This window comes from Oryzias latipes, chromosome 1 (assembly GCF_002234675.1).
Source record: "Oryzias latipes chromosome 1, ASM223467v1".
In the NCBI taxonomy this organism is placed as follows: Eukaryota; Metazoa; Chordata; class Actinopteri; order Beloniformes; family Adrianichthyidae; genus Oryzias; species Oryzias latipes.
In genome coordinates, this window is record NC_019859.2 from 13,265,051 (window position 1) to 13,291,533 (window position 26,483).

The 26,483-nt window shown below is 40.0% G+C and overlaps 1 protein-coding gene across 15 annotated transcripts in view; it reads right to left on the reverse strand.

The window, feature by feature from the left end:
• The window catches only part of slit2 (slit guidance ligand 2), a 96,235-nt gene extending 81,554 nt beyond the window's left edge, over nucleotides 1-14,681 (reverse strand). For 7 of the 15 annotated variants that reach the window (XM_020703012.2, XM_020703015.2, XM_020703003.2 and 4 more), the window contains exons 1-4: nucleotides 13,724-14,679; nucleotides 12,767-12,838; nucleotides 10,257-10,328; nucleotides 2,591-2,662 (exon numbers count right to left, since the gene is read on the reverse strand). In XM_020703012.2, coding sequence (XP_020558671.2) covers nucleotides 2,591-2,662; nucleotides 10,257-10,328; nucleotides 12,767-12,838; nucleotides 13,724-13,926 — 419 coding nt within the window. In that variant the 5' untranslated portion in view covers nucleotides 13,927-14,679. Of the gene's footprint in view, nucleotides 1-2,590; nucleotides 2,663-10,256; nucleotides 10,329-12,766; nucleotides 12,839-13,723 lie in introns of all 15 variants that reach the window. The other 8 variants (XM_020702996.2, XM_020703000.2, XM_020703018.2 and 5 more) reach the window with 3 other exon arrangements.
• Nucleotides 14,682-26,483: the final 11,802 nt, after the last annotated feature.

The following is a 26,483-nucleotide window of genomic DNA, read 5'->3' on the forward strand; positions in this document are numbered from 1 at the left end:
ACACGCCGAGCGAAATGCCAGCTCCTGGCCTTGAAAAACACGCACTCGCAGTAACGCAGTCACACATGCAGACATGTACCCTACGACACGACAGGTCAAGCCCAGCCAGCCGTTGCAGCAGCCACAGAACATAAACAACTTTCACACACTCTGTGAATCATCTAAGAGTTTCAGTTTAGTTTTAGATAAATATATTCAGCCGCACATATAAATATATACAACCATAATTGTTCCCTGTAACCACAAATGACTGTGACGGGAAGTTTGTTCCCAGAGTTTTAGCAACATTGCAGCCCAGCCCTTCAATACTGGGAATTCAAAGCTCAGTTTACATTGCAGATGGTTGGGCTGTGAAGAATGGAAGGTGCTCAATGACAACAAACAGCGGTTGGGTTTGTGGCTTTGAATGCAACTGCAACTATGCTGTGTCCTTGAAACAACAGTTAACCTAAGAGGAGAAGCTAGTTTCAACACTTCTAGCAGCTCCACAAGTCTGCCATGCTCTCTTTCTCTTCGTCATCCTCCCTTACACGCACACACACATGCGCACACACACACACACACCTCTCCTCTCCCAGTGGGCAACAGCTGTTGGAGTGCTAATCTCCGTTAGCTACTGACCTGGCTTCCATGGAGAGAGCCATAAAAAAATGTCAGGATTCTAACACCTTCACCACAATGGTGCACTGCAACTGCCCCACAAAAAGCTGACAAGTCGATTTTTAGGAAGCATCTTCATCATATTTCTCCATGTCACCAGGCAGGCAACTGCTGCTACTGCAAAACTAGAAAGTTTAGCTTTTATTTTAGCAACAAAAGTTGCTAAGATGTGTGTGTTTTTTAATATTCATTAATTATTTATTGCTTATTTTTCTAAATATTTTTCTAAAATTATCATTTTTCTTAAACCAAGCATACAGGAAAACGAAGACATCTGTGTTTTGGTACAACCCAACCCCAAAAATCCCAAATAAAGAAATGACAATAGTCTTGTGGGCGACAGTGGCTCAGGTGGTTGAGCGGGTCGTCCAATGACCGAAGGGTTGGCGGTTCGATCCCCGCTCCCACCAGCCAAAATGTCGTTGTGTCCTTGGGCAAGACAATTCACCCTCCTTGCCTCCAGTGTGGCTCCACTGGTGTGTGAATGTGCATGAATGTTCCCGGTGATGGTCAGAGGGGCCGTAGGCGCGAAATGGCAGCCACGCCTCTGTCAGTCTGCCCCAGGGCAGCTGTGGCTACAACAGTAGCTTCCCATCACCAAGTATGAATGAGGAGTGAATGAATAATGAACACAATGTAAGCGCTTTGGGTGTCTTGAAAAGCGCAGATAAATCCAATCCATTATTATTATTATTATTAAAGTAAAACATGTTTTGCTCTGAAGTCAATTAAAAAGTAACTCATTGAGAAAGTAATGACTTCAAATCCATCGTATAATGCCAGGTAAGTCTGAAGTTGTTAAAAGGATGGCATCATCTTCTTAAATTTTCGTTAATTGTACTTTAATTTTAATCAACTTTATTTCAGAAATTAGTTCCTGTGGGATTTCTTGTTGAGTTGTCTACAGTTTAATCAAATCAAAACAAGATACACTTTTTGTCTTTGCTTCACATAACATGACTGTGAAGGTTCAAAGCATATGGTTGTGGGTGATTCTGGTTTCAAAGAGGACCGGTGTGTCAACAAAAACAAGAGGATTGAAAGTGGATTGAAAATGATGTGGATGTTCATATTTCCACCATCCATGCCTGCAGTGTGCTGCACAGGGTCACCATCATATCCTTGCTGGACAGGTTGCAAATACACTGAACCGCATCGCACCACACACCATTCAGCTCAAACTGGCAAATCAGAGTCACCAATCACCATTGAAAGCATGGTTTGGGTTTAAGTGCCCGCAGAAAGCTCACACATCTTCGGAGAGAGCAGTAAAACGCTGAACACAGAAAAAGCCCAGCTGGGAGCTGGACCACATTGAGTACAATGTCGCCTTACAAACCCCATGACATGGATGTTGTGAAGCAGCTTCTCATCACAAGCATCAGTGCAAACGTCAAAGCTTTGGTGTACTTAAGTCTTCTAAATCACAGATGTCAAACTACAGTAAATAAATGTTAACCCAAGCTTAGGGCTGGGGAAAAGCAGAAAAAGGTCCATGAAGTGAAGGTGAAAGGCTAAATACTACAAATACCTTTATCTTAGGCTTTAAAGTGGCACTGGAAAGGTGTGTGAGTTCAAGGAAAACCTCTAGAAAAGTCAGTACCATTAGCTTAAAAAAAAAAAAAGACTTAAGAGCGGCTTAAAAAATGCCAGGTGAATTTAGAGGCAAATTTACACAAAACTGGCCAAAAATATGATGAAAAAATGTGAAATTAATACCCATCTCTTTTAATATGTTACATGTATTTTTAAATGAAATAAAACAAAAACGGTTCAAATAATAAAAAAAGGAAAAGCTTCTCAATTACTTTGTTTGCAACTATCTTTTGTCGTAATGTCCTGTTTTTAGAGCAAACAAAGGGGAACCTGTCCAATATTTCAGTTTACCTGAGTGATGTATGGGAGCAGGATGAATGAAAACATAACTCACAGTCTGTGAAGCTTTGTTGTTCCCAGGAAAAGCAGCTCAGGAAACACAGCAAGATTATTCCGATTCAGGCGCCTGTGAAGAAACAACGTAAGTTAGTCACTCAGCTCCTTCCAAACAGAAAATGAAACAAGTATGTGTTTTAACTAGCCTTCTATACTGAGATTTATGTGTCCTGATTATCATAGTTACTACTTTATACTGTTTTTTTCTACAGGAAATTTGGTACGGTCCAAGCTCACATGAACAACTTGGTTGTGGTTAGACTCAAAAAAATATATATATATGTGTAATTTTTTTTTAATAAGCTTTAAATGGCCGCCAGATTAACAGTTAACCTGAGCAGATGAAGGAAGCGAAGGGGGAGGAAGACAAGGCAAAGGAGTTTGGATGAAGGGGTAAGTGGGGGACGTTTTTTTTTTCCACAAAGACAGAGGCGAGGAGACGATGTGGGAAAAACAAACAGGCGGTCTGGCTGGGCTACCGAATGTGTGAAAAGGACCCCACTGAGTAAACAAGGCCCTCACAGGGCATAGAACCCACAACAACTCTTCATCACACACACACAAACACAGAAGAAGTGAGAAAACACAGGCAAGTTTAATAATCTGGGTGCGATCATTTAACCCCGGTTGAGAGGAGTGAAGAGGTTTGTGTGCCATCACATGCTGGTGTGTGTGTGACTGTATTCTGGTGTGAGTTAGAAGAGACGCAGGCAACAGAGTGACACAAGGAGAGACAAGCTGCTGAAACTGTTTAACCCCGACACACACTGAAACGATGACAGGCCCCGCCGACGGATGCTGGCGGCTGCTACTGGACGGAAATGATGAGAGGGCAAAGAGAGTCAAATTGATCTAAAAAAACAGGAGTTCGGAGGACAGCAATGTCAAATATTCTCCTGAAAAACTTATTGCATGTACTTTTCTAAGTTTTCTTGCATAACTCTTTGTTGTTCACCTCTTTTTGAATGACTAGATGCAACTGTGAGCTCTCCTCAAATAACATCACCCACTCCATCCATCATCCAAACAAGAGTGCACTGACACATGAACGTGCTAGCACCCATGCACTTACATTCATGTTCCACAGTTACATCAGAGAACGCTTTAATATTTAAAGTCCCGCAGAAATGATGTTTCTAAATTATTCACTCTTCTTCCGTTAAAACTGCCTCTGACAGCTAAGAGCCCCACACGGTCCCAGAGAGAGGCCTTCTCCCCCTGCAGCTCCTACCCAGCTATGAGAGCCCTTTAGTGGGCTAGACATCCTCCTGGGGGATGTGTGTGCAAACTGGTGCTGAAGTTAGGCAGGAGGGACAACGCCAGAGAGGTGGTATGAGCTCATCCTCTTAAAATAGTCCTGTACTTTCGATGCCGTCAGACTTGGAGACTCTGGTTATGAATTAAAGACTCAAAGATGAAATTAGGTCTGCTTCTGACCACCTCGAGGGAGTCCGTGCATCCTAATGTGCTCTATTGATTGGATAAAGTTTGATTGGAATTGGTCTGGCATGTTTTTGTTTACTTAAAAAGTAATGTGAGGGAGATGATTGATTTTACAATTTGGGATATTATAGTAATTTATTATTCTTGGCATGTCAAAATAAATGAGTTGTAAAATAAAAATGTAATATTGTCATCGTTTTTTTTAAATTAAATTTTCCTTTTTCAGTCAAGAAAGATAAAAGATGAAAGAAAAAGGTTGAAACAGAGATGTCAGTTTAAAGTTCAGCCAACTAACAGATTCTGTGAAATGTGCTTTATACCTTTGTCTTCTAAATTAAACTAATTTTTCTATTAAAAAAAAAGATTCAACGCATCTCACAAGATTACAGAATGCAGAAATGAAGAAATTAAACTGGATTTACTTTCCTTTGTCACTTGAAGGATTAAAAATCCCAGATGTCTTCAGTCATCAATCGTTCTGGATGTGTTTTAATAGGATTTATTCCTAACTAAACAAAACTTTACACAGGCATTTAGAGAAAAGCAATTAAAAACTCTATATCAATTCCAAAAGACGTAATTTTGGAATGGAGAATGTCTGATCAAATATTAAATTTTAATTAAATATCCTTCCCAGAATAAAATGTATTTAAATAATAATAAAAACAGTTGTAACAGAACTAGTTACCTAAAGTGAATAAAGGTGAAACTTTAATTTTATAAGATTTTGAATGCAGGTTTTGCTTTGAAAGAAAATCAATTCATGGAATTTTATTAATAAATGTTACATATTCAAAATAAAGGTAACTTCGAATTAATTTAATTTGTGATTTAAATGAGGTCCTACACAACTGACTGACCTGTTAAAGACATGAGTTAAAGTTCCACTCTGATCATCTGTTTTACTATTCTTAAAGTATTTCCAGTGGTCTTTTAACAAAAATTATGCAGTTTTTAGGCTAAATAAAATAGAAAAAATTGTTGTTTTCTTGGACATAGTTTCTGCAGAGCAACAGAAGTTCTTCAAAAAAATTTGCCTCTGAGTTATGGGCGGGACTGTTAGCTTGTCCCAATTTCCCATCATACCTTTGTTTACATTCTCTCCCGCTATCTTCCAGCCCCAACCTAATATTACAAAAAGGGCGAGCAATATCAGATCCATCCAGTCGTATAGTTTTGAGTCAGATGCTCAGATGAGAAACACAAAGACGTACATGGATCTAGTTGTCTATAAGGGTATGCACAACAATTTGAATAAAAAAATACTCAGAAAAGCAATTTTGAGCTTTATTTTCTTGATATATGTTCTATATCATGAGAAAATGCGACAAGAACATGTTAAAAACACCAAAAAACAGATTTTCATTAGAGTGGGTCTTTACGAAATGCTTCCACTGACACAAATTTTAAGAACTATGGGTTTTTCTAAAAACTGCTGTCTGTCACTAACAGTAAAATAAACTTCAAATGTGTTACAAATAAACAATTTGCAAGGCACCACATGTTTCATAATTAACAGTAAAAGGCTATGACTACTGAAATGTTTATGCACTTTATTAATTAAATTTATCCCTGACTGTTTGCTTGTTTGTTCAATTCATATCTGCATAAATGTTCAAAATAATCTGTCTGTTCAAGGTCTTTCTGTGATTGAAATACTTCAGAGTTGATTTATCAGAGACAAGAATCAGCAAATGCCAAATAGCTCAGAGGTTTAGTATGCGCTTGTTGCACTGTCTTGTTGAACCTTCTCCCTCCTGCGCCTAACACAGTGTATCTTTCCAGTTTGTGAGTGTGTGCACGCAGATACTGCAAACAGCCTCTTCCACAGTCTTTTCTCATTCATCAAAGTCTAGCTGAGAGTGAAAGGAGATTGAGGTTCCAGCAGTGTGAGGTATGAGAGAGACTCCAATGAGTTAATGTCAGACTGCAGAGTGGTGATAATCCCTGCAGCCATAAACAGATGCTGGACAGACACAAACCACACAGTAAACACTCTCATTCTGTCAAGCATTTATGGAGTGCCCCAACTTTGAGCGTGCACACACGTATGACATCAAGAGCGCGCACACACACGGTGTGCAACTGCAGATTTATTGGGAAGAGAATGGAAAACTGCTTTAAACATCACTTCTACTTCATTCTGTTGCAGCTATGATACAAATGGAGCTTTATCGGCCTATCACATAGCAGTTCATTATATTTGTTAAAGAACCACCCAGATGAAAATCGAGTTTTTAGCATGTTCTTGTGGCCTTTTTCTCATGCCAGTAGAAAAAGCTTGTAGTTGTGACAGCAAAACTATTACAGCAAGCCACTAGCTCCCTCCTCCGCTCCATTCTGATGGATCCACTTGCAGACAGATAGATCCATGCAGCTCTTCATTTTCCTCATCTGAGCTCTCATCTAGCGGGAGAGAGTGTAAACAGATGGTGGGGCTGGGTTTACTCCACGCCAACAGTCCCACTCACAACTCAGAGGGAAATTTCTGATGAACTCCTGCCGCTCTGCAGAAACTAGATCAAAAGATGACTGAAGTGGGACTTTAGGAAGCTTAGCACACTAATTCCTTTATAACGGCTTCAAAAAAGAGCAGATTTGAAAGAAAACTACAAAAAATGTTGCCTGATTCGGCCTCCTTGACATCACTTTAATCTCATCAATCACCTGTGCCAAAATCTGTGTCTTTCTCTGGATTGGTGTCTTCCGGCAAATATGACAAGTGTTCAGAGCAGATCTCTGCACAAGTCTGTGTGGCATCATTTTTCAAGACAGAGTAACTGTAATGAAAGTGTCTTTGTGCTTTCACTGTGTAGATAATTTCAAGGTCTGCTGCTCAGCAACAGAAGAAATGTAAAAGTGGAAGAGTTGTCCTGAAACGATCCGCTAAAACAATGTTATCTTTCAGTGAGTTTAGAGGTAATCGTTCAGCACTAATTCAGGGTTTTTCTTTGAACTCCACCGCCTCTATCTCTGATCACTGTTACAGTTCTCTTATGGTTTCACTGATTGTCAGTTTATTGCAACAGGATCGCTCAGTTTGACGCTCCGTTATCTGGTTTGAAATAGCCCGCTGGCGTTCACATTTCACCCTCCCTGATCCATTTTACTGAGTTTTACAGTGAAAGTGAATCTGTAATGATGCTGTGAGGCTTCAGATGACTGGCTCTTTGTAAATACACTTATGCTTTGTTTGGATGCATGTCTTATATCTTTCAGGAATTAAGGGGGTGCTCTAAGTCAGTCAATTGACAAAGAAAGTTAAGACGAGGAGGAATTCCTCACTTTACTATTTTTCACCCAGAGGGTTGGAGAGAGGAATGTATGACAAACTCAGGGCACCAGACAGGGACAGCCATGTGGGTGACTGATGAGCAGCGAATGACGGACAGGCAGACAGCCCTTGGGGAGGGGGTCACACAGATAAAGACAAGAACAGTCGTGTCTAGTGTAAGGAAAAGTAAGTTAGAGTATGCATGCGTGTGTGCTTTGGCGCTGGTGCATGTGTGTTGCAACATGTTGATCTTTCCTGAACCTCCTTCCGCCATCTGCCCCCCTTCCTCTCTTAAGGCTATTGGCCCACACCTGACCTGGCCCTGCCTGCCCCTGCAGGGTCGGTAGCAAAAAGGGGATGTGAAGTTGAACCGTTTTCTGCCCCTGTGGGGGGCAGTCACTGTGGATCCATCAGCCCAGCTTAAAGCTCTCTCTTATGGGCAGTTGTGCCCAGCAGGCCCCATCCAGCTCCAAAGAGGACGGAGGGCTTTGAAATGAGCCCCCCAACTCCAAACTCCAGAGATGTGCCTTTGTGTAGCAGCTGTAGGAGGGGGCCATAGGACTGATTCCATCTTTGTATTTGTGAACATGTTACACTGCAAACTTACAGTTTTGAGCTCTGCTTCCAAAACAACAATAGACAATCATTTTATGTCATAAAATTAATCAATTAGCTGTTAGAGCCGAAACACAGCATCTAGACTGCCGTTTACACACACGAGCTCCATATGCTAAGGACTGTTTTGATTCAAATCTTTCATGAAAGCAGCAATTCATTCTTTTTTGTAACATAGGCAAAACAGACAAAGCTTGCTGATAAATTAAAACCATTTGTAGCTCATTTTCCTTTATGGGCAGGAATTCATGAAACTGCTTAGCTGGACAGAGCCCAGCTCTGCTTGCATGAGAAAAACCAGCAGATTCCCTAAAGTAGCCCTAAGAGCCTCCATCTCTGTCAACAAAGAGCAGCTATAGTACAGCAGAAGACAGAGAAAAGCCAACCGGATGGAATAGAGACAGGAATGCTGATTTTCTTTGCTCTTCATTCATGCAATTCTTCATAATATCCATCCTAAACAACAATCAGAAAGATGAACTGCCCCCACTGAAATTTGTTGTGTCTCAACTTTGCATCAGTTTATGTTCAATTGTCCCAGCATGTGTGGAATTTTTTTTGTTTTTGAGACAGTGGAGTGAGAGGCGAGAATTTTTAGATCTTTAGGCAAAAGCTCATCACTAAGCCTCCTTATACTCATTCGCAGCCTGATGTGTTCTAGCACGCCATCGGTCACATCAGCATAAGCACACATGTTCACAATTCACAGGCAGTACCTCGCTAAAATTGTCAAAGTCCTGTTTAAATGTCAGAGCAAAAACCCTCATCAGAGTTTGACTTCCCCAGATCAAAGCATTCAATGATTAAACCGTTCTAAACTATGACTGGAATGACTACTGAGGAAATGCCCCCCAGGCTGTGAGGGGCACAACACTGGGAGAAGCATAAAAATGATAGTTAGATGTAGTCCAGCTTCATCAGGAAAAGTGTCATTTTTTTTGGTAAACAGTAAACTTATCTTCTTAGAAGTTTATACATCTTTTTTTTTGCCCTCATTTTTCATCTCTTTTTTTTTTAGGGGGGGGGGGGGGGGGGGGTCGAGCTCTCTAACACTAATTCCAGGAAAGGATCAGCGCAACATTCATCTGCTATTTCTTCACTGTTCTCTGACTCAATCTTAAAGTCCCCTGTTTGAATGAGATGTCAACGAAAAGCGCTATTTAAGACCCGGAGAGGTGAGGCCTTGAAGGAAAAGGAGTAATGTTGACGTGTAAGACACAGACGGTTTCCTGAATGAACTGGCTAATGCCCAAAAAATGTGTAATCTGTATGACCCTAGGCTGTTGAGGAAGAATGTTGGAAAGTCGTGTAACAAAGAGATTATTTTTCTTAACTCAAAGAGGGGTTCTAGATTGGGGTTTCTTAGAAGGCTTCCAAACTTGAAAAATCCAGCGGCCTTTTTTCTGTTGTGAGCGAAAGATTTTTCACTGTTTCACACTTTTCATTTGGTTTTACTCTGAATGGACTAAAGGAAACATCATGTAGGTACTACAGCCGAACAGGAACTAATCAGGAATCAAAGAAAGTTTTTGAGAAGTAAACTAGCTAGTTCCATAAGTACTTAAACTAGACTCTTATCTTACCTTCTTCAAATTGATGCACTTTTTTATTTACAGTACAAAGAAATTTAATTTTTCATTGTCTGGTCTAAGTCTGCACAATAAATCACAAATTTATTAATATCGCGATTTAAAGCTGTGCAATACGCATATCACAAAAGACGACGAAAGTTGTGGTTACCTTAAATATGCTAAAACAATCTTATGGCAGCTTGAAGTATTTTATAAATGAAATAAATCCATTTATGCATTTGACCAATCGGATGGGGCCCTTCACGTTGTTGACCAATCGCATGAGCTCTTTTATGTTAGATGCTCGCCTCCTACGTAGACGAGGGTCATTTGGAGTATAATTTAAGTAATGTTGACTATTAGTTAAATTAAGCTGTTGCAGCGAAAAATAAATTAGGTTTTTGGTTGTTTTGCTGTTTGTTCATATACCACAAGTTGATTTTTTTATCGCAATATTGATCCCTAATATTGCATATTGTGAGTTTTCCTCATATCGTGCAACCCTAGTCTGGTCCATAGTTGTGATCGTATCATCTTTCATGTTTGCCCAAATATAAACAGAGAAACAACCTCACATGCATATTAAAGGGGAATAGATCTTTGATGTCAAATGTAGAATTCTGAATGGCATTTTATCACCCCCAGACCTGAGGGAACATGTGGGTAATGCAGTTCTGATGATAAAGGGTGTTTTTGGTCTTAAGTGGTTAATGCTTATTAATAAATAAAGCTCCCCGAGTCAGAACAACAGCTTTACTTACAATCTCTCCAGCTCCTTCAAGTCCTGGAAGGCTCCTCTTTCAATTGTGGTGATTTTGTTCTCCATTAACTGCCTGTGAGAGAGACATACAGACAGTGTGAGACTGAGATCCCTGGATCGACAGTGTAGAAGAGGAAATCGTGTGAATGGTAGTTATGGAGATATACTCTTGGAGAATGAGATCTGATGAAAGAAGAGACATATAGGTTAAGGCACAGAAAAACGGTCAAAGAGCGAGTGGACAGGCAAGGAGATTGACACAGGAAAGTAGTGGGAGGAACAGATGGAGGGGAAAAGGTGGCAGTGGGTGTAAAAACAAGAAGGCAAACAGACTGGTGGAAAAAGATAGAATGTTGAAACAGCAAGAGAAGGAGAGGAAAGCCGTGGGCTGATGGCACTTTAGAATTGACTCTAAAAGCAGCCCATCAAGTCAAACAGCAACTCATCTATCATCCAATTTACTCTCTTTTTCAGACCACATAGCTGTTACCACTCATTCACTTACTCCAGCACAGCTCACCATGCTGAGCAGAGCTTTATAGACTGTGCACCTGGGTTTATTATGAAACTGTGGATGCTTTGATACAACCATAACATTTAAGGCCTGAACTGATTCTGCATCCAAACATAAAGACTCACTGAGCATACTGGGTTGTGGTGCATCTGTATTACATCATAAAGGCACATTTATGAATCACTTTATGGTCCTTTTGTATCTCTGTGCCAACTTTGTTCTTGTCCCTGTGCTCATTATATAAATAACTGTGGTTGTGTTGCAAATTAACTTTGGTTCTTTTGTGTCACTTTATTATTATATTTTTGCATCTTTTTATGGCTGGTGGAGAGTCAGGTCTCAAGTTATTTCACGTTTTTTGCTACTTTATATTTCTCAAAGGATTTTTCCCGTCTCGCTTTTTTAATCATCTATTTGAGCTCATGTTAAATTCATTTTTTCGCTACCCACCTATTTTGAGTGATTTTTTCCAAAAACTGTCAGGCTTGGCTTAAATCCTGATGTGGTCACTTCTGCATGGCATTGTGGGCAGTTGCATTCAATGCTGTTATCAAGGTTTTATGTCACATGGACATAAAACTTGGACCTATTTTGTTTTAGCTATTGTCAACTCAGCAACAATTTTGGAATCCGTTATGGGATCATCTGCTTTATGTAGCCTCAGCTGTGAAGTCCCACTCCGATCATCTATTTTCAAAGTGTTCCCAGTGGTCTTTTAAATATGATTAGGCATTTTTTTGCCAAAATCAGAAAATCTCTGTCTTTTTATGACATAATTTCTGCAGAGCGGCAGGAATTCAGTAGAAATTTGCCTCTGAGTTGTAGTGCAGATTAAGCACACCCCCTTTACACACTGTCCTGCTAGCCTACAGCCCCTCATAACCCCAACCGGTGCAGCAAAAATGGTAAGACATATTGGAGCTATCCATGAGTACAGTTTGGAAGCAGATGCCAGGTCAGATGAGGAAAACAAAGATGTACGTGCTCTAGCCGTCTGATGCATCAGAATGGAGCAGAGCTTGTGGCTTGCCATAGTAGCTTCTACGTCACAGCTGCAATCTTTTTCAAACCAAATTTTTTATCTGCTCCTGATTCACAACGATTTGAATAAACATATACTCAGAAATGCTGTTTTAATCTCAATTTTCTTAATGTCTCTCCTTCATCATCAGAAAAAACAAGAACATGTTAAAAACACCAAAACACTGTTTTCCTTGGAGAGGGTCTTAAGTCTTTTTTTCCTTGACATTCTTCCTGACAGAAACATCTACATATAAACAAACAAACAAACAAATAAATGTTTTTTTTAGAGTGGATGAGGAGGTTTGGAAACAGGCAGGAAACTGTCTTAAAGTCAAACAAAAGGACACGAGCTCGTGCACGCGCACGGACACACGTTTGACCACACACCTAATTAAAGATATAATCTCATCAGGAATTCCAACAATGTGTATTCCTTGCCATTTCATTTAGGAAAAAGCGCGCGCGGACACACGCACGCATGCACCCACACGCACAAACAATGAGCGTGCTGTCCCGCGCGGTTGCGGGCGAACTCCCAAACCAGAATTCATCTCAGGTATAAGAGACCTGTTCCTACTTGACTCTCCTCTTTCCTCTCCCTCCCCGCCGCCCTTTCCTCCCTCCAGCAGCTGCATTCCTTCCTCTGGATACACCTAATGACCGCTATCTCTTTCCCTTCTTGCCCTCTATTTCCTCGCCGGCGCGTTAATCACTCCAGCACATGGGCTCCGGGGGGCCCAATGGTTAAAATAAGCCCCGCCTGACACTTCCACTGGCACATTAACGCGACGACATTAACAGGTGCCACACAGAGGCTCTTTTTGGACTCAGATTGATTGTGGCTGCACACCTCAGGACGCATGCGGCAGCTGCGGGTCTGCCTGATCGGAAGTGAAGTTGGTCCTTGTCAAAGATGCGAGTGACAATGTGTGTGTGAGTGTTTTAAGAGAGTCAAAGTGAAACAGACAACTTACAATACTCGCAGATGCCTGAGTCCTGCGAAATCCGCCTTGGTGATTTTAGTGAGGTTGTTTGCATTCAGATCCCTGAAAGGAGAGAAAGAAGGAGATGGGGTCGTCAGTAGGCTACAGTAGGAAGAAAAATATGAATTCAACAAGGACAATACTTGACAGGAAAAATGCGAAATGGATTTTTGCTGTAACTTTGGTGCGTGGAACTAGAGTAGTTGACAATTGCGCGTCAGGGAGGGAAAGATGAGCTGCTGCACTGCGCTGGCCAAATGTTGGTTTCATCACACGGTCTTTGCCTAATAAAATGCGGCCTGTTTAACTCAAAGCCCGCTTGTCCAAATCCGTTTTTGATTAACTCTCTGGTCTAGACGAACTGATGCGGTCCTGAGAGACTGAGGCGGCGCAACAGCGCGTAACCACCAGCCTGACCGCAGCGGCAGCCCTCAAATTCAGACCCGCAAGCAGCACTCATGTGCCAGGGCATTGAAATATACGGTACAGTTAAATACATTTTTAAAATTTTTGATAAAAAAAAGTACTTTAGCTATGATGGGGGCGTTTGCGTAACCAAATACGTCTTCTCGCGCCTTTCCAAAAAGATGAAACGATGGGGGCCCCTAAAAGAATCTTAATTGTTGTTATGCTAAATGTAAGAAAAACAAATATATTTACAATGGAAAACAGGTTGCTAATGTTTACGTAAGTTCTAACTTATTTAAAAAGTTTTTTAAACGAAAAAAGAAAAAATCCACCAAAATGCACAAGGTTAATCAGAAATGCCTTAAACGCTCTAAATAACTCTCCTCGGGAAACCCACGCATCCAAACTGTTGCAAACAGTACAAGGTCACTGCATTCCTATTATTCACAAAAAGAAACAGTCTAAAACAATTATTTAAACAGACTCTTACTCGGAAACGTGACGAAAACATAATTGATTAGTTTGGATTAAGATTCTTACAGCCTCTCAGTGTTTCGGGGTATGTTCCTGGGGACACTGCGGAGTCCTTGGCCATGACAATCCACTGTGGTTCCGGTGCAGGAGCACTGGGTCGGGCAGGGCTGAGCGTCCGCTCCGCTGGACAGCAAAATCGTAATCACCAGGAGCCCTGAGACAGTCGCCAGGGAGCGGCTATAAGCAGCGGGGCGCAGAGCTCCCACCATCACTGCGGCAAGTGTGGGCCAATGTCAGACCCGCAAAATCCTTCAAAAATGCCCACAGAGGTGGGTTAAATAAAATCTAAGAATAAACAAAGCCAGGGGATCCCTGAAGGAGCTCAGCAACCTGAGGATGCGGTCCCCTTGTTCTCGCACTCCTTTGCAGATGTTCTTTTTGAAATCAAAATGTTGGCTGGGAATTTACATTTGCTCCTCTATGGGTAAGTTTGTGACCTATAGGGATTTGGTCCCAGTTAGCTGGATGTGGACAAGACGGTGGAGAGGCTTTGTGGCTGCGCTACAGTGGCGCAAACTTCCACATGTCTCCGGCATGCGGTGCCCAGATCCTCCCGGTATGTCCTCTGTCTGTGAATGGAAATGCGCGTGGATTCAACCAAGTAAAACACCTTAATCCTCGAACTGTTCCAAAGAAATGCTGTCAAGCACGGACGCTTGGAGTATGTTCACGCACTCCAGGTATGCCTCTCTCTGGGTTATTAATTCACAACACGCGCTGTGCGCCGAGGCAGCGGCAAGCGCTTTGGCTCTCCCCAAAACTCAGACAGAGGTCACCGTGGTGGAAAGCTGTTGATCCTGGCAGCATGAGCTATCAAGTGACGCTCAGTGGCAAGAGGGCAGACAACGAGAGTGGCCAAAAACCCGCAAGTGACCGGCGCGCAACAGTAAAATCCAACTCTGCGTGGTGCGTCAAAGCGCTGCTCTCAAGATTGTGTGAGCGAGCGAGATGAGAGCGGACACGTCTGCTGCTGCGCAGGTCCCCCCCCTCCACCCCCTCACCCCTCTCTCTCTCTCTCTCTCTCTGTGTGAACAAGCACACAAACAGACATGCGCTGCGTAAACCTTCAAGGTATCAGCAGCTTTTCCACAGACCAGACAGACTCATTTTGACCGCAGTGTCCTCATAAAACGAGAAGAGTCCCCCCACATAATAAACATTTAAGACATAAAAAGTTGTGAATGAGTGTTAAGGAAGTCTCAGCGCTCTTTAACAGACTTTCACTTAGGCTTAAAAACATTTAACAAATTCAGATAAATAGTTTTGTAAATTGCAATGTAGGGGAAGTTCTAGAGCTTCTAAGGCTTTCCATATAATATTTAAGCCGAACTCAATGATGTTTTTGGTGTTTTTAACACGTTCTTGTGGTATTTTTCTGACGATGGAGGACATTTATGAAGAAAATTAAGATTAAAATGGCATTTCTGAGTATTTCCTTATTCAAATAACTATGAATCAGCTGTTGGCTAGTGGGAGAGAGAGTAAACAGATGGATGATGGGAAGTGGAGACAGGCTTACTCCACACCAACAGGGGCCGGAGGGTGTCTGGTATGGAGACCAAAGGAGATCCTTTTTGCTCTTTACAGATGATGTTGTCCTGTTGGCTTCATCGAGCCAGCACCCCCAGCGTGCATTGGGGTGGTTTGAAGCGGCTGAGATGAGGGTCAGCACTAGTAAATCTAAGGCACTGGTTTTCAAACAGAGAACTCTCAACTCAGTGGGTGGAGTGTTCCTGCCCCAGGTGGAGGAGTAGTTCACGAGCGAGGGAAGACCGGAGTATAAGATTGACAGGTAGTTCGGAGCAGCGTCTGTTAAGCGGTCGCTGTAGCGGTCCATTGTGGTGAAGAGAGAGCTGGGCCAGAAAGCAAAGCTCTCAATCTACCGCTCGATCTTCATTCCAATACTCAACTATATGGTCATGAGCTCTGGGTCATGACCAAAAGAACGAGGTCCTGGCTACAAGCAGCTGAAATGATCTTCCTCCGTAGGGTGGCTGGCCGCTCCCTTAGAGATAGGGTGAGAAGATCGGCCAGCAGCGGAGAGCTCGGAGCAGAACCGCTTCTCCTCCACATAGAGAGGAGCCAGTTGAGGTGGCTCTGGCATCTGGTCCGGATGTCTCCTGGACGCCTCCCTGGGAAGGTGTTCCGGGCATGACCCACTGGGCGGAGGCGCCGGGGAAGACCTGTAGCATGCATTTGTCTACAAAGATGAGGCAAGATAGAAGTTCTAAATTTTCAAAAAAAAGTATTTTATCTCAGTCAGAAGGACTTCTAGACCTTCACATTATCCATCCATCCATTTTCCAAACCATCCTTGTCCTGTTTGGGGTCTGAGGGTTGCTGGAGCATACCCAGCTAATGCTCAGGGGATGGTGTAAAACCTCAACCAGTCCAATGCAGGGTAAACCTCAAATTAATCTGATTTAATTTGAGATTTAAATGTTTGAGGTTATGTCACAAAGCATGCATGTTCAGGAAGCCAGGTCTATATTTTTACACCAATGTGAGAGTTCCACAGAGACTTATACCACTGGCAACATGAGTAAAAGTTTCCGTCAGTGTTTAGATGTCATATTTTACATCTATTGAGGAAAAATAAAACAGACTTAGGAAACAAAGCGATGACTTAAAAATCCCTGAGTCCTGGAGGGATCAGCCTCAGTGTGAACCCAGCACATCATAGTTGGAGGTAATTCAAAATGGACATGCAAGATCACTCCACATCTGACCTAGTCCGGTTTTTTCTGCCAAGAATAAATAGAGGAACCTTACGAATACCTGTGCCAAGTTTGTAAGTTCCTTCAAAGGAAGACTTAAAGGCGTCTCTGCTGGTAAACAAGCTTTTACTAAACGCACAATGAAGGGTCAGGACACTTTAAATGCAAATAGTTCAGTCTTTTAGTTTATGACTCATTGAAACTGAGGGAATTGCTTTAAAAACCTTTCCAAAGCCAGAGGGCTCGCTGGAAAACCTCCAAGAAACCCAGAAACATGACAGATGAGGAATGTGTGAGGGCATCTGAGATCTTTACATTTGTGTGTTTTAAACAGATTCAGAGCTGCTGATTTTGATACCAGTGCAGTCGAACGCTCATCCGACTGACCAGCCTCCTGCTTTACCGCTTTTTGCAGTTTCTGCACAATGTAAAATGCTAACACACGTGTTTCAAATCATTCTTTCCTCTTTTGATTTAATTCCTTGAACCAGAATAGACAAGATTTCATGATTATTGTTGAGAAAGATGATGAATCTGTGGTGAGGAGGGGTTGTCTAAAACTTTGCATCTATTGAGGGGGAGTACAGAGAAATGAGGAAGTGAGGGTCTCATCCACTGTTAAGGTTTTTAAAAAGAAATTAAAGACCCATCTATTTTATTCAGCTTTTAATTAGATCTTCTATGGGCGATCTGAAATTTTTACTGTTATATTTTATGATATTTTACTACATTTTTATTTGTTTAATGTGTGTTTTTTTCTTCTTTATTATTTGTTTATTTATTTTTGTCTTAACATCTTGACTTAAGTATATTTCAGGTGTTTTAGGCTATTTATGCATGAACTTATTTTCATTTTTTTATATTTGAACTGTTTTTATATTTTAACTTTTCTATTTATCACTTTTACATTTTAGACGGTTTACAAGTGTTTTCTCACGCTTGGCTGAGGTATTTGTGTCTATGCTGACACCCAGGCCAACAGGAGGACAGAGCAGACGGCACCTTCTTGGTTCTCTCTTCTTAAGGTTTTTTCTTTTTAAGTAATTTCTCTTTTACTTGTGCTTGTTTTTGTGTATTTTATTTTATCATGAGGGGCTTATTTATTTACTTTTTGCATTAGTGTTTTTGCTTTTTCAGTTTGTTTATAGATAGATAGATAGATAGATAGATAGATAGATAGATAGATAGATAGATAGATAGATAGATAGATAGATAGATAGATAGATAGATAGATAGATAGATAGATAGATAGATAGATAGATAGATAGATAGATAGATAGATAGATAGATAGATAGATAGATAGATAGATAGATAGATAGATAGATAGATAGATAGATAGATAGATGACTTTATTAATCCCACAATGGGGAAATTTCATTTATCTGTGGCAGTAAAAACGACTGAGTGAATGAAAAAAACAACCGCGGGATCGTAGTGTGTCACTGTAACACGGTGTTGTACAGTCTGATGGCTGTGGGGAGGAATGACCTGCGGTAACGCTCCTTCTTGCACTGTGGGTGTAACAGTCTGGTGCTGAAGGAGCTGGTCAGCGCCTCTACAGTTTGGTGCCGGGGGTGGGAGAGGTTATCCATGATGTCCGCCACCTCCTCCATGGACTCAAGTGTGCAGCCCAGGACAGATATGTATATGTACAGCACCTTGAGCTGTTGGCTTTACATGAAAGGTGCTATAGAAATAAAATTAATTTGAAGTTGAATAGAGCAGAGGAGGTCATCAATGAAAGTATTTCACAGCAAAAACCTAAAAAATACCCAAAAGAGCAGGAATGAGGAGTCAGAGAGAACCCCCTTGTTGCCTCAAATGTGGCGGGGCTTCAGGGAAGAAGGTGGGTTGACACTGTCAATAGAAACCACCACATATCAATCATCACAGAAGATGCATTAAAGATAGTTTTTGTCTTCATCAGCTGCGATGTTCTTAAATTATACCCATAAAAAACAATATGCAATGTCATCAAACGCAAGCAATTGTTTTTTTAGAGGTATTTCTTTGGAGGATTCTTTTCTCAGTGAAACAGTTTTATTAGCTTTTAGTTTTGTATTTTGTTATTGTTCTTCATTTGAAGTCAACACATCATGAGCAGACAAACAAATGACACCACCTTTGTGTGAAACACAGGAAGTTTTAATACCTGAACCGTTTTTGTGTTTTCAAAGTAAGTGTCATGAACCTTCAAGAACAAAGATCTGTTGTTTCCTGAAGTGCGACTGTTGGACAGCACCAACAATGTCACTAAAGACAGGTGCAACTTGACAAACTTGATTCACATTTCCATGAAGACATTCAACATTGAGCTCCATTCTTTTTGAAAAAAGTTTAAGCCTTACCACACAAAGTATACACTGATTTTCCCAAAATTTTTTTTGTCAAAAAAACATTGTAAGGGTTAGGAATGAGGCACAGGTTGAAATCTTTTAAAAAGTATGGATTTTTTACCCCTTGTGCTATCCTAGATGACCCCACCCTTGCATTGACGTGTTATTCCTACATGACAAAGGTGGATAAAGGTGGAAAGATTTCATGTAATCCATGGACACCAGTGAAGATCACAAATCATTGAAGAAAAATTGTTCAGAGCACTGTCTAGTGGGTCTGGATGACCCAACTCCCAAAAGAACGTAACTCAACTGACGATAATTTACAGCAAATAAAAGCCAAGACAGAACTCAAAGTGACTCAAAGTGAAACCAATCTGACCTGAAGACACATCAGGAGGGTCATATACTAGCTGATCAGACCAACAGGCAGGAAACTACACAATGCATTATATAACAGGTCTTTGGAGGTCTCACATAAACAGGCAGTTAAGCCAATATTTTAACAAGGATTGTTTTCACTCAAAAGAAATCAACAAATAAATATTTACTTAAAGTTTAGCTCCATAACATAGCCAACATTCAAATTGCAATCCCAGTTTCCCCTCCTGCAAACATAGTGACAGAGTCCTTCTAACAAGATTCAGCATAAATAGCAGCTCCGCCATAAGCCACCACCTTTGGACCAGGAGGAACTCCACAGGTAAGGAACCCTTGAAGTCAAAATCTATAGGTAACGAAAAGGAAATGAGATCAAAGAAATTAATAATTAACACTAAAGATAACAGGACAAGAAGAACTAAATGTGTGATTCACTCCATAAAGTAAATCTTGGTGCCCCACATAATCTGAACCAATCTGTTGCTGATGGACTGTGGCTGTAACTGAAAAGAACAAAAGTGTGCACCATCACTGCAAACGCAACTCAAAAAACGACTTTCATTGTTGTGACAAGCAAAACATTGACTGAAAAAAGGTCCAGTTTAATTTTAGACAAATTTGTTTATTTAATTACTGTTTAATACATTTTGTAATTTGATGCAACACAGCTAAACGGTTTATCTGCTATTTAGCATCATGGCAAAAGATTAAAAAGATTATTTGAACAGGAAAAAAAAACAGGTGAAGTCAACTCTAAAATTAGAAAGTATAAGAACTGCTAAAAAATTTGGCATTGATTTTGTTTCATACAGTTTAAATACATATATAGGAATATGTTTTTTAAAGTCTCAGTCAGTCACCTTTTAATCTATTAAAGAAGCATTCCCAGTGGTCTTTTAATTATAATTCCGTGTTTTAGCCAAAATCAAAAACCTGTGTTGTTATTTAGGACATGGTTTCTGCAGAGCGACAGGAGTTTATTAGAAATTCGTCTTGAGTTGTGGGTGAGACTGTCAGCACGGAGTACGCTCGCTCCCATTTCCCATCATCCATCAACCCAAAAATAACATTACCAGTGCAACAAAGATGGTGAGCAATATTGGAGCAATCCAGGCGTACAGTTTAAAGCCAGATGCCAGCTCAGATGAGGAAAACCAAGACGTACATGGATCTAGTTGTCTGCAAGTGGATGCAAGCGGAGCAGGGAGTTTGTGAGCCACCAAGTGTAAATTTTTGGTTGGATTGGGTCTTTAACCCTGCAAAATTAGATCAAATCCCAGGATTTTGATGAAATAGTGCAGATTATAATCTCAACACCAGAGACATCAAAGTCCTCCATCATAGTCCTCTAATTTCTGATTCCACACTGCTTCTTCCTAAACAGACATTATCTTTTACGATATACCCTGAAATTTAATTTCTTTATTATTAATCCCCCCAAATTATTTAGTGTCATCCTTTCTCCTGTTGTGGTGCATCAGAGGTGCTTGGGTAAAAAAAAAAAAAAGTCAACTTTGAACAAATGTGATGGAGGAATGTTAGGTTTTGGAGGTAAATCGTCTCAACTTTTTCTACTGAAAGTTCAACTCAAGCATCTGGAGTAGCCAGAAGGCTTGGAGCACAGCTAATGAGAAGTGGATCTGTCAGCTAGCTGCTAGCACTGCTCAATCTAGCCTGTTGATTTAGGAGCCGTTTGTGTTATCTTTGGTTTATGGCCATTCAGTTAAGTGTGTACATGTGTGTCTGCAGAAGTTCTCTCAGTCACCTGGTCTCTCCACAGCTGCTACTGAAACACATGCTGCAGGAAGTGTGTTATGCAGACATACACACAGGTCTGCACAACTATTTTTACAAGGACATCGTGTTGACATTCATTTATTTTTACAAACACTAGTCCTGACATCAGCCATTTATGAGTGACTTCTACACCTCTTTACCTTACCGTTCATTCACACCATAACCCCCCAAGTGACTTGATTTATGAGATACGTCTCATCAGAGATCAATAAAGTTTTTTTTTAAAGTTGGATTGACTTGAATTACATGTTATATGTGTCACACAGTATTTGGGTCCATTTTTGAATCTGTCTTGTTGTGAAGTTTGCATTTTTCTTTCAGTTCACTTGTGGGATTTCTCCAGGTTTCCTCTTCAAATCAAAATTCCCTTTCAGACTTAGTGTGTGTTCATCTATACATGAGCCTCAGAAAAACTGACCTGGGAGGATCCATTGCAGATGTCAATAATGGATACCAGGAAAAAAGAACTAGACTAAACCACACGGGTCTTCACAGCAGATCAGTCTGGAAGACCTGGGTTCATTTAAAGATTAAAACTAAAACATTTCAGGCTTTCATTGGTTTAGTTTACAGTTATTTTATTTCTTTTTTAATGTGGGCACACTAAACCATCTGGAAATATTACACAGCTCCTTGTTTTGGATGGGGTGGTTAATTGCATTTTACAAAACAAGCATTTGAAAACTTTTGGCTTTTTATCTTTATTTTTTTCTTGTTTTGGATTCACATTGTGGACTGCTTTTTTCTAGTCAAAATGCACAGCGCTCACACAGTTTCTCAATTTTGGTGTTGACTACTGCTCTGTGGATGGTCATTTCACATTTACATCAGTGTTTTCTGAGTGAAACGAGACTTTCAATTGCAGATACATCAGAGTCAAAGCTCACACTTTACTGAGGTGAGCTTTTTGTACGTGCTCCAATGAAGTGTCAAGAACTCTGATTTGGACCAGATGGGCCAGAGACACTCATCTTTGGTTCCTGCTAGAGTTTTAGCTTCCAGTTACACGCACCCGTACATGGGTTGGCTTGTGTCAGTGCTGCCGGTTTGAGTTTGTTTAGGACTGTTGACGGTCATAGACAGGGCTGCATCTTACAGGGAGCAGTTCCTACGTAGCAAATGCAGCCACCTTAAGGGAAATCCCAAAAATGGAACGTATGAAACATCCTTTATGTCTACGACCTTTATATTTAGTAACGGCCACCTCCTTGCCCACACAGGTTTGCCCCATTTTACGCCCGCAGACATCCTGTATCCACCTGTAAGGGAAGGTGTGACTAAGGCACAAGCAAAAACGTAAAAACACCTGTATAAGATTACCAAGGCAAGTGCATTCACATTTAGCTAACAAGCACACACACACACACACAAGTTCACACCACATCAATGAAATTTAAGATTGTTTCACTCATTCATGCATCGATTTTTAAATTAATGTTGGTCTGCGCCAAATCTTCACTCAGACTCATGTTGTGTTTAATGCCTAACAATCACCTCCTCACAAACGAAACCTATAGGGTGTTACTCTGTCAACACAGTTGCTGCTTACACAGCTGCATTGCGGCGCAGAGACACTCACACAGAGATGCACACGTAGACAGACAAAAACTCTGGTTTACACCAAAACAGACAAATAGCAACATAAAAAAGTAAAACCCCTCCTAAATTCCTTTGACTCACAGCTCTCAGTTTCGTATTGAAAAGATTCAACTATGAGTGTTTTGATCCATCACTGGTTACCTTTGTTGTGATGGGACTTAAAGCCTGTTGTCTTTCGCACACACCCTGCTGAGGCCTGTAGAGATGCCATGGAGATGAATAGAGGCTCATGAATTGACTGGTGTGTTGGAAATTCTCCCTTCTGTTGGCTTTGGAAAAAGGTGTGTCTAGTTTCGCATGTACGCTGAGTGTGTGCTGTTGTACAAGTACATATACATTCATTGTATTTATCTTTGCCTTCAAAGTACACAAAAATGCATAAAGTTTTATGCGGCTTGGGCTCTACTCTGCACAGAAACAGAGTTTGGGATGTGCTGCTTTCAAACACAAACCCATGTGTTTAAAGTTACTACCAACAACAACCAGAGTACCATTTGTTTGTTCATAAGCTGCTGTTCTGGAATATATTAAAAAAAACTGTGTCCAAAAAAACTTCTATTCAAGGGGTTTACGTGGCTACTAATAGCATACTTTAAAGAGATGTCTGTGGCTTTAGCAAAAAAGTAGAGGGAGTTGGTTCACATGGTAGAAAGTTGTTACCAAGCAACATGCTGCCATGGTGGCAGCTCCTGTAGCTCCTTTGCTGGATCAACGGAGGAACTCAAGCCGTGTATGCTGTTCAGTTTTGGATTAAGAAGCGAAGGTCAAACTGTTTCCTGTTTTTAAAAGCAGCTGAGTTAGCAAATTTCTATATTTATATCTATCTATATCTATATCTATATTTGCAAATAACCAATTTTTTCTGTCTGAATTTGGCTGACAGTTTTGAATTACAATTCAAGACTATGTAGGATGTAAATGAAAACAGCCTTGATTTCTGGGGTCTGTTCAAGAGCTCTACTATACTGTTTTAATGTTTCATTAAAAAAAATGAAACCCCTATTCATTCCATCAAACTACTGAAATGACACAGACTCTACCCTGTGTGTCACACAAAAATATAATTTATATATTATTTTCTTTATAAATCGTGGAAAAGTAGAACATATAGCAATCCCAAGTGGCATTAGTACCTTAAAGTATTTTATAACGAGATTATGATTGGTATGGTTCAATATCACATTCATTTCAGTAATATGAAGCACACAAAGCACTGTTGGTAATTTGCTTCAGTCAGTTTGATACATAACATAAAGATCCAGAGGTCGGTGTGCCTGAGAAAGACTAAAACAAAACAATTGGCTGAGTGAAAAACAAAAAAAACACTTATTAGCTGTGCTAAAGTTAACTTGTGTTTAGTAAAACTAACAGAAAAAACAGTCATCCGCAGTCATCATGTCAAAATTAAGAAAAAGTTCTAATTGATTGACTGCAAAAGTAGATGTTTTTTTATTATTTGTTTCATCTGATAACGCCTCATGGTCTTGCTGCTTCAAACAACACATTTTGAACAAAATATCCATTATAACAAACAAGTTACTTAACATGTCAAGAGTAAAATATTACTAAAACTCACATGTAATGTTTTATTCTACTTTGTTACAGCAAAACACAAGATCCTATAATACCTTGCTTTCATAACAAGTGAAACCCAGATATTGAATTTATAAAGTTGCTAACTCGAATACAAACTGCTACAACAAAATTTAGTTATGATTCTTGTGACAGATTATTTTTCTCTAAAAATCTAAATTGCCATATAGTGGATCGAGTTATTTAAATAATTGTGCATTTAGTGGTACAAAAACCAAATTTGCCATGGATGTCTAAGATCCCCTCTTTCAAAAAAGCAAGTTGGCCATGAGGAAATCCAAGATTTGTATATATAGATATACATTTTATGCATGTAATAGCATTCTGTAGGTACCCCTTATGTTTAAAATTGTATTTTGTGCATAAACAGGACCATATTGTTGAGACTGGGGCAAATAGACATAGAATATTTTTGTTACGATTGAGTGAGTGACCGCCATCTTTACAAATGGCTGCCATTTTGGATTTTTCTCATGGCTAGCATGCTTTTCTAAAAGAGAAGAATCTAAAATTCATCTAAAGTACAAGTTTCTGTTTATTTCTATAAGTTTCTGCTGCACATGACTTTTAACTTTCTTTTAAGTTTATTTTTGGTGTACGTTAACAGATTGGGTCAGGTAATTTAAAAAGAGAAAATAACATAATTGATGTTTCTAAGGTTTCTCCAACATTAATTAAAGATGCAACTTCAAACTGATCTTTTTCTCTTTCTGAACATATAGACTGTTTATCTATTGTGGCAGAATTATACATCATAGTTTGAAAATCACTGAAAATAAGGAGCCAAATTGACGAGGTTAACATGTTTATACATCAAGGACATGAGTTTGTTTAAGCAAGTTTTCTTTAGCAATGACGAAAGACAAAAGCAGACATGTTGCGTTATTATGTCCTTGTGGTGCAACAGAAGATTCTCAGCCACTTTAATCCTTTGGCATAATTATCACTTAGTGTTTGTGTGTTTAAGCACAGCTTCTCTGACTGCGGCTTTCTTGTGAATACAAACCAAAACAACCTAACTGGTATAATCCTAAAATAGCCTGTGAGTTCAAGGTAACCATGTGTGTGAAACTAACTGTGGGTAATGCAGAGCTGGGTTGTTAGAAAGTGTTGTGACAACAGATTAAACATCCGGCCGAACCCAATTTGAGATTATGTGGGGCGTAGAAATATTCCACACATCCCCTGTCTACAAGACTCAGTACAAAAGTTTTGCAGTAGAGCAACAGGATACTTTTTGGCCTATCAAGATAAGGTAGTGTAAGGTTTTGGAGTTTTAGTCATATTTTACTCATTACTTGCTCAGTAACTCATCTTACATCTAATTTTTAAGCAGAATAGCAACAGATGAACAAATTTTACTGTAAAACTCATATTTGTGATTGTAACTTTTGTTTAATTTAATCAATTTTTAGTGAAATTACCGAGCCAAATTTCCTGATAGCCTTTTTAGAGCCTTACACCTTTTTTATGCAGCTTCTGTATCTCACCCTTTTTTCCCACAAAGACAACAGTTGTCTGTTTTGTTATAGTTCCCCAGGCTGACTCATTTTAACCTCCCTTTGTGAGGTTGCATTTTGCTATAGTCTTTGTGAAGCACGTACAGGCCTCAGTCTCTGTTTAGTCTCTGGTTTTTCTTATTTCAAACCAAATGGGCTGTATTTTTACTTGTATGAGCTAAACTGACTAAAGGGTTTTGACCTCCAATTTTTTATCAGGTGCTAACTCCAACAACAAAATGAGCAATCGTTTTAGCTGTTGATTTTACACCATCACACCTTATCAAAAAGTGAAACACATTTGTATCCTGTTTTACTTCTGGGGGAATCCCAAACAAAGTAAGTTTTACATAACTTTACAACACATTTGATTTTACTCAGTAATAAATGAGTACTCTGAAGCTACGTTGTGCGCTCAGCGATGACTTTGAATGAAAAGTCGATGTAAACACACATAAATACGCGTTTCAGGCCTCTGCATTCTAAACTCACATTTACGGGTAGATACGCACACATTTTTAACCATTTTGGGCTCCATGTACAAAATGTGCAGCTACTGAACGTGCAACGTGAAAGTTAAACCAAGTCAAACTTTAACCAGTCAGGGACTCAGATTTGATAGTGAAATGTGGACGGCGCCCCCTTTAATTCAAGGAAGTACCAACCGTTTGAAAATTGAACATGAAGGAAGAATTAATAGCTTGTTCAGCCGGAATGACTGTATATGACATCAAGTCTTTCATGTATTGGAATAGAGCTGTGACAGAGAAAGCCTGATTTGCAAGATTTGCACCAATTCATCATTTCAATTCAATTCAACTAAGTTTTTTTGATATCGCCCAA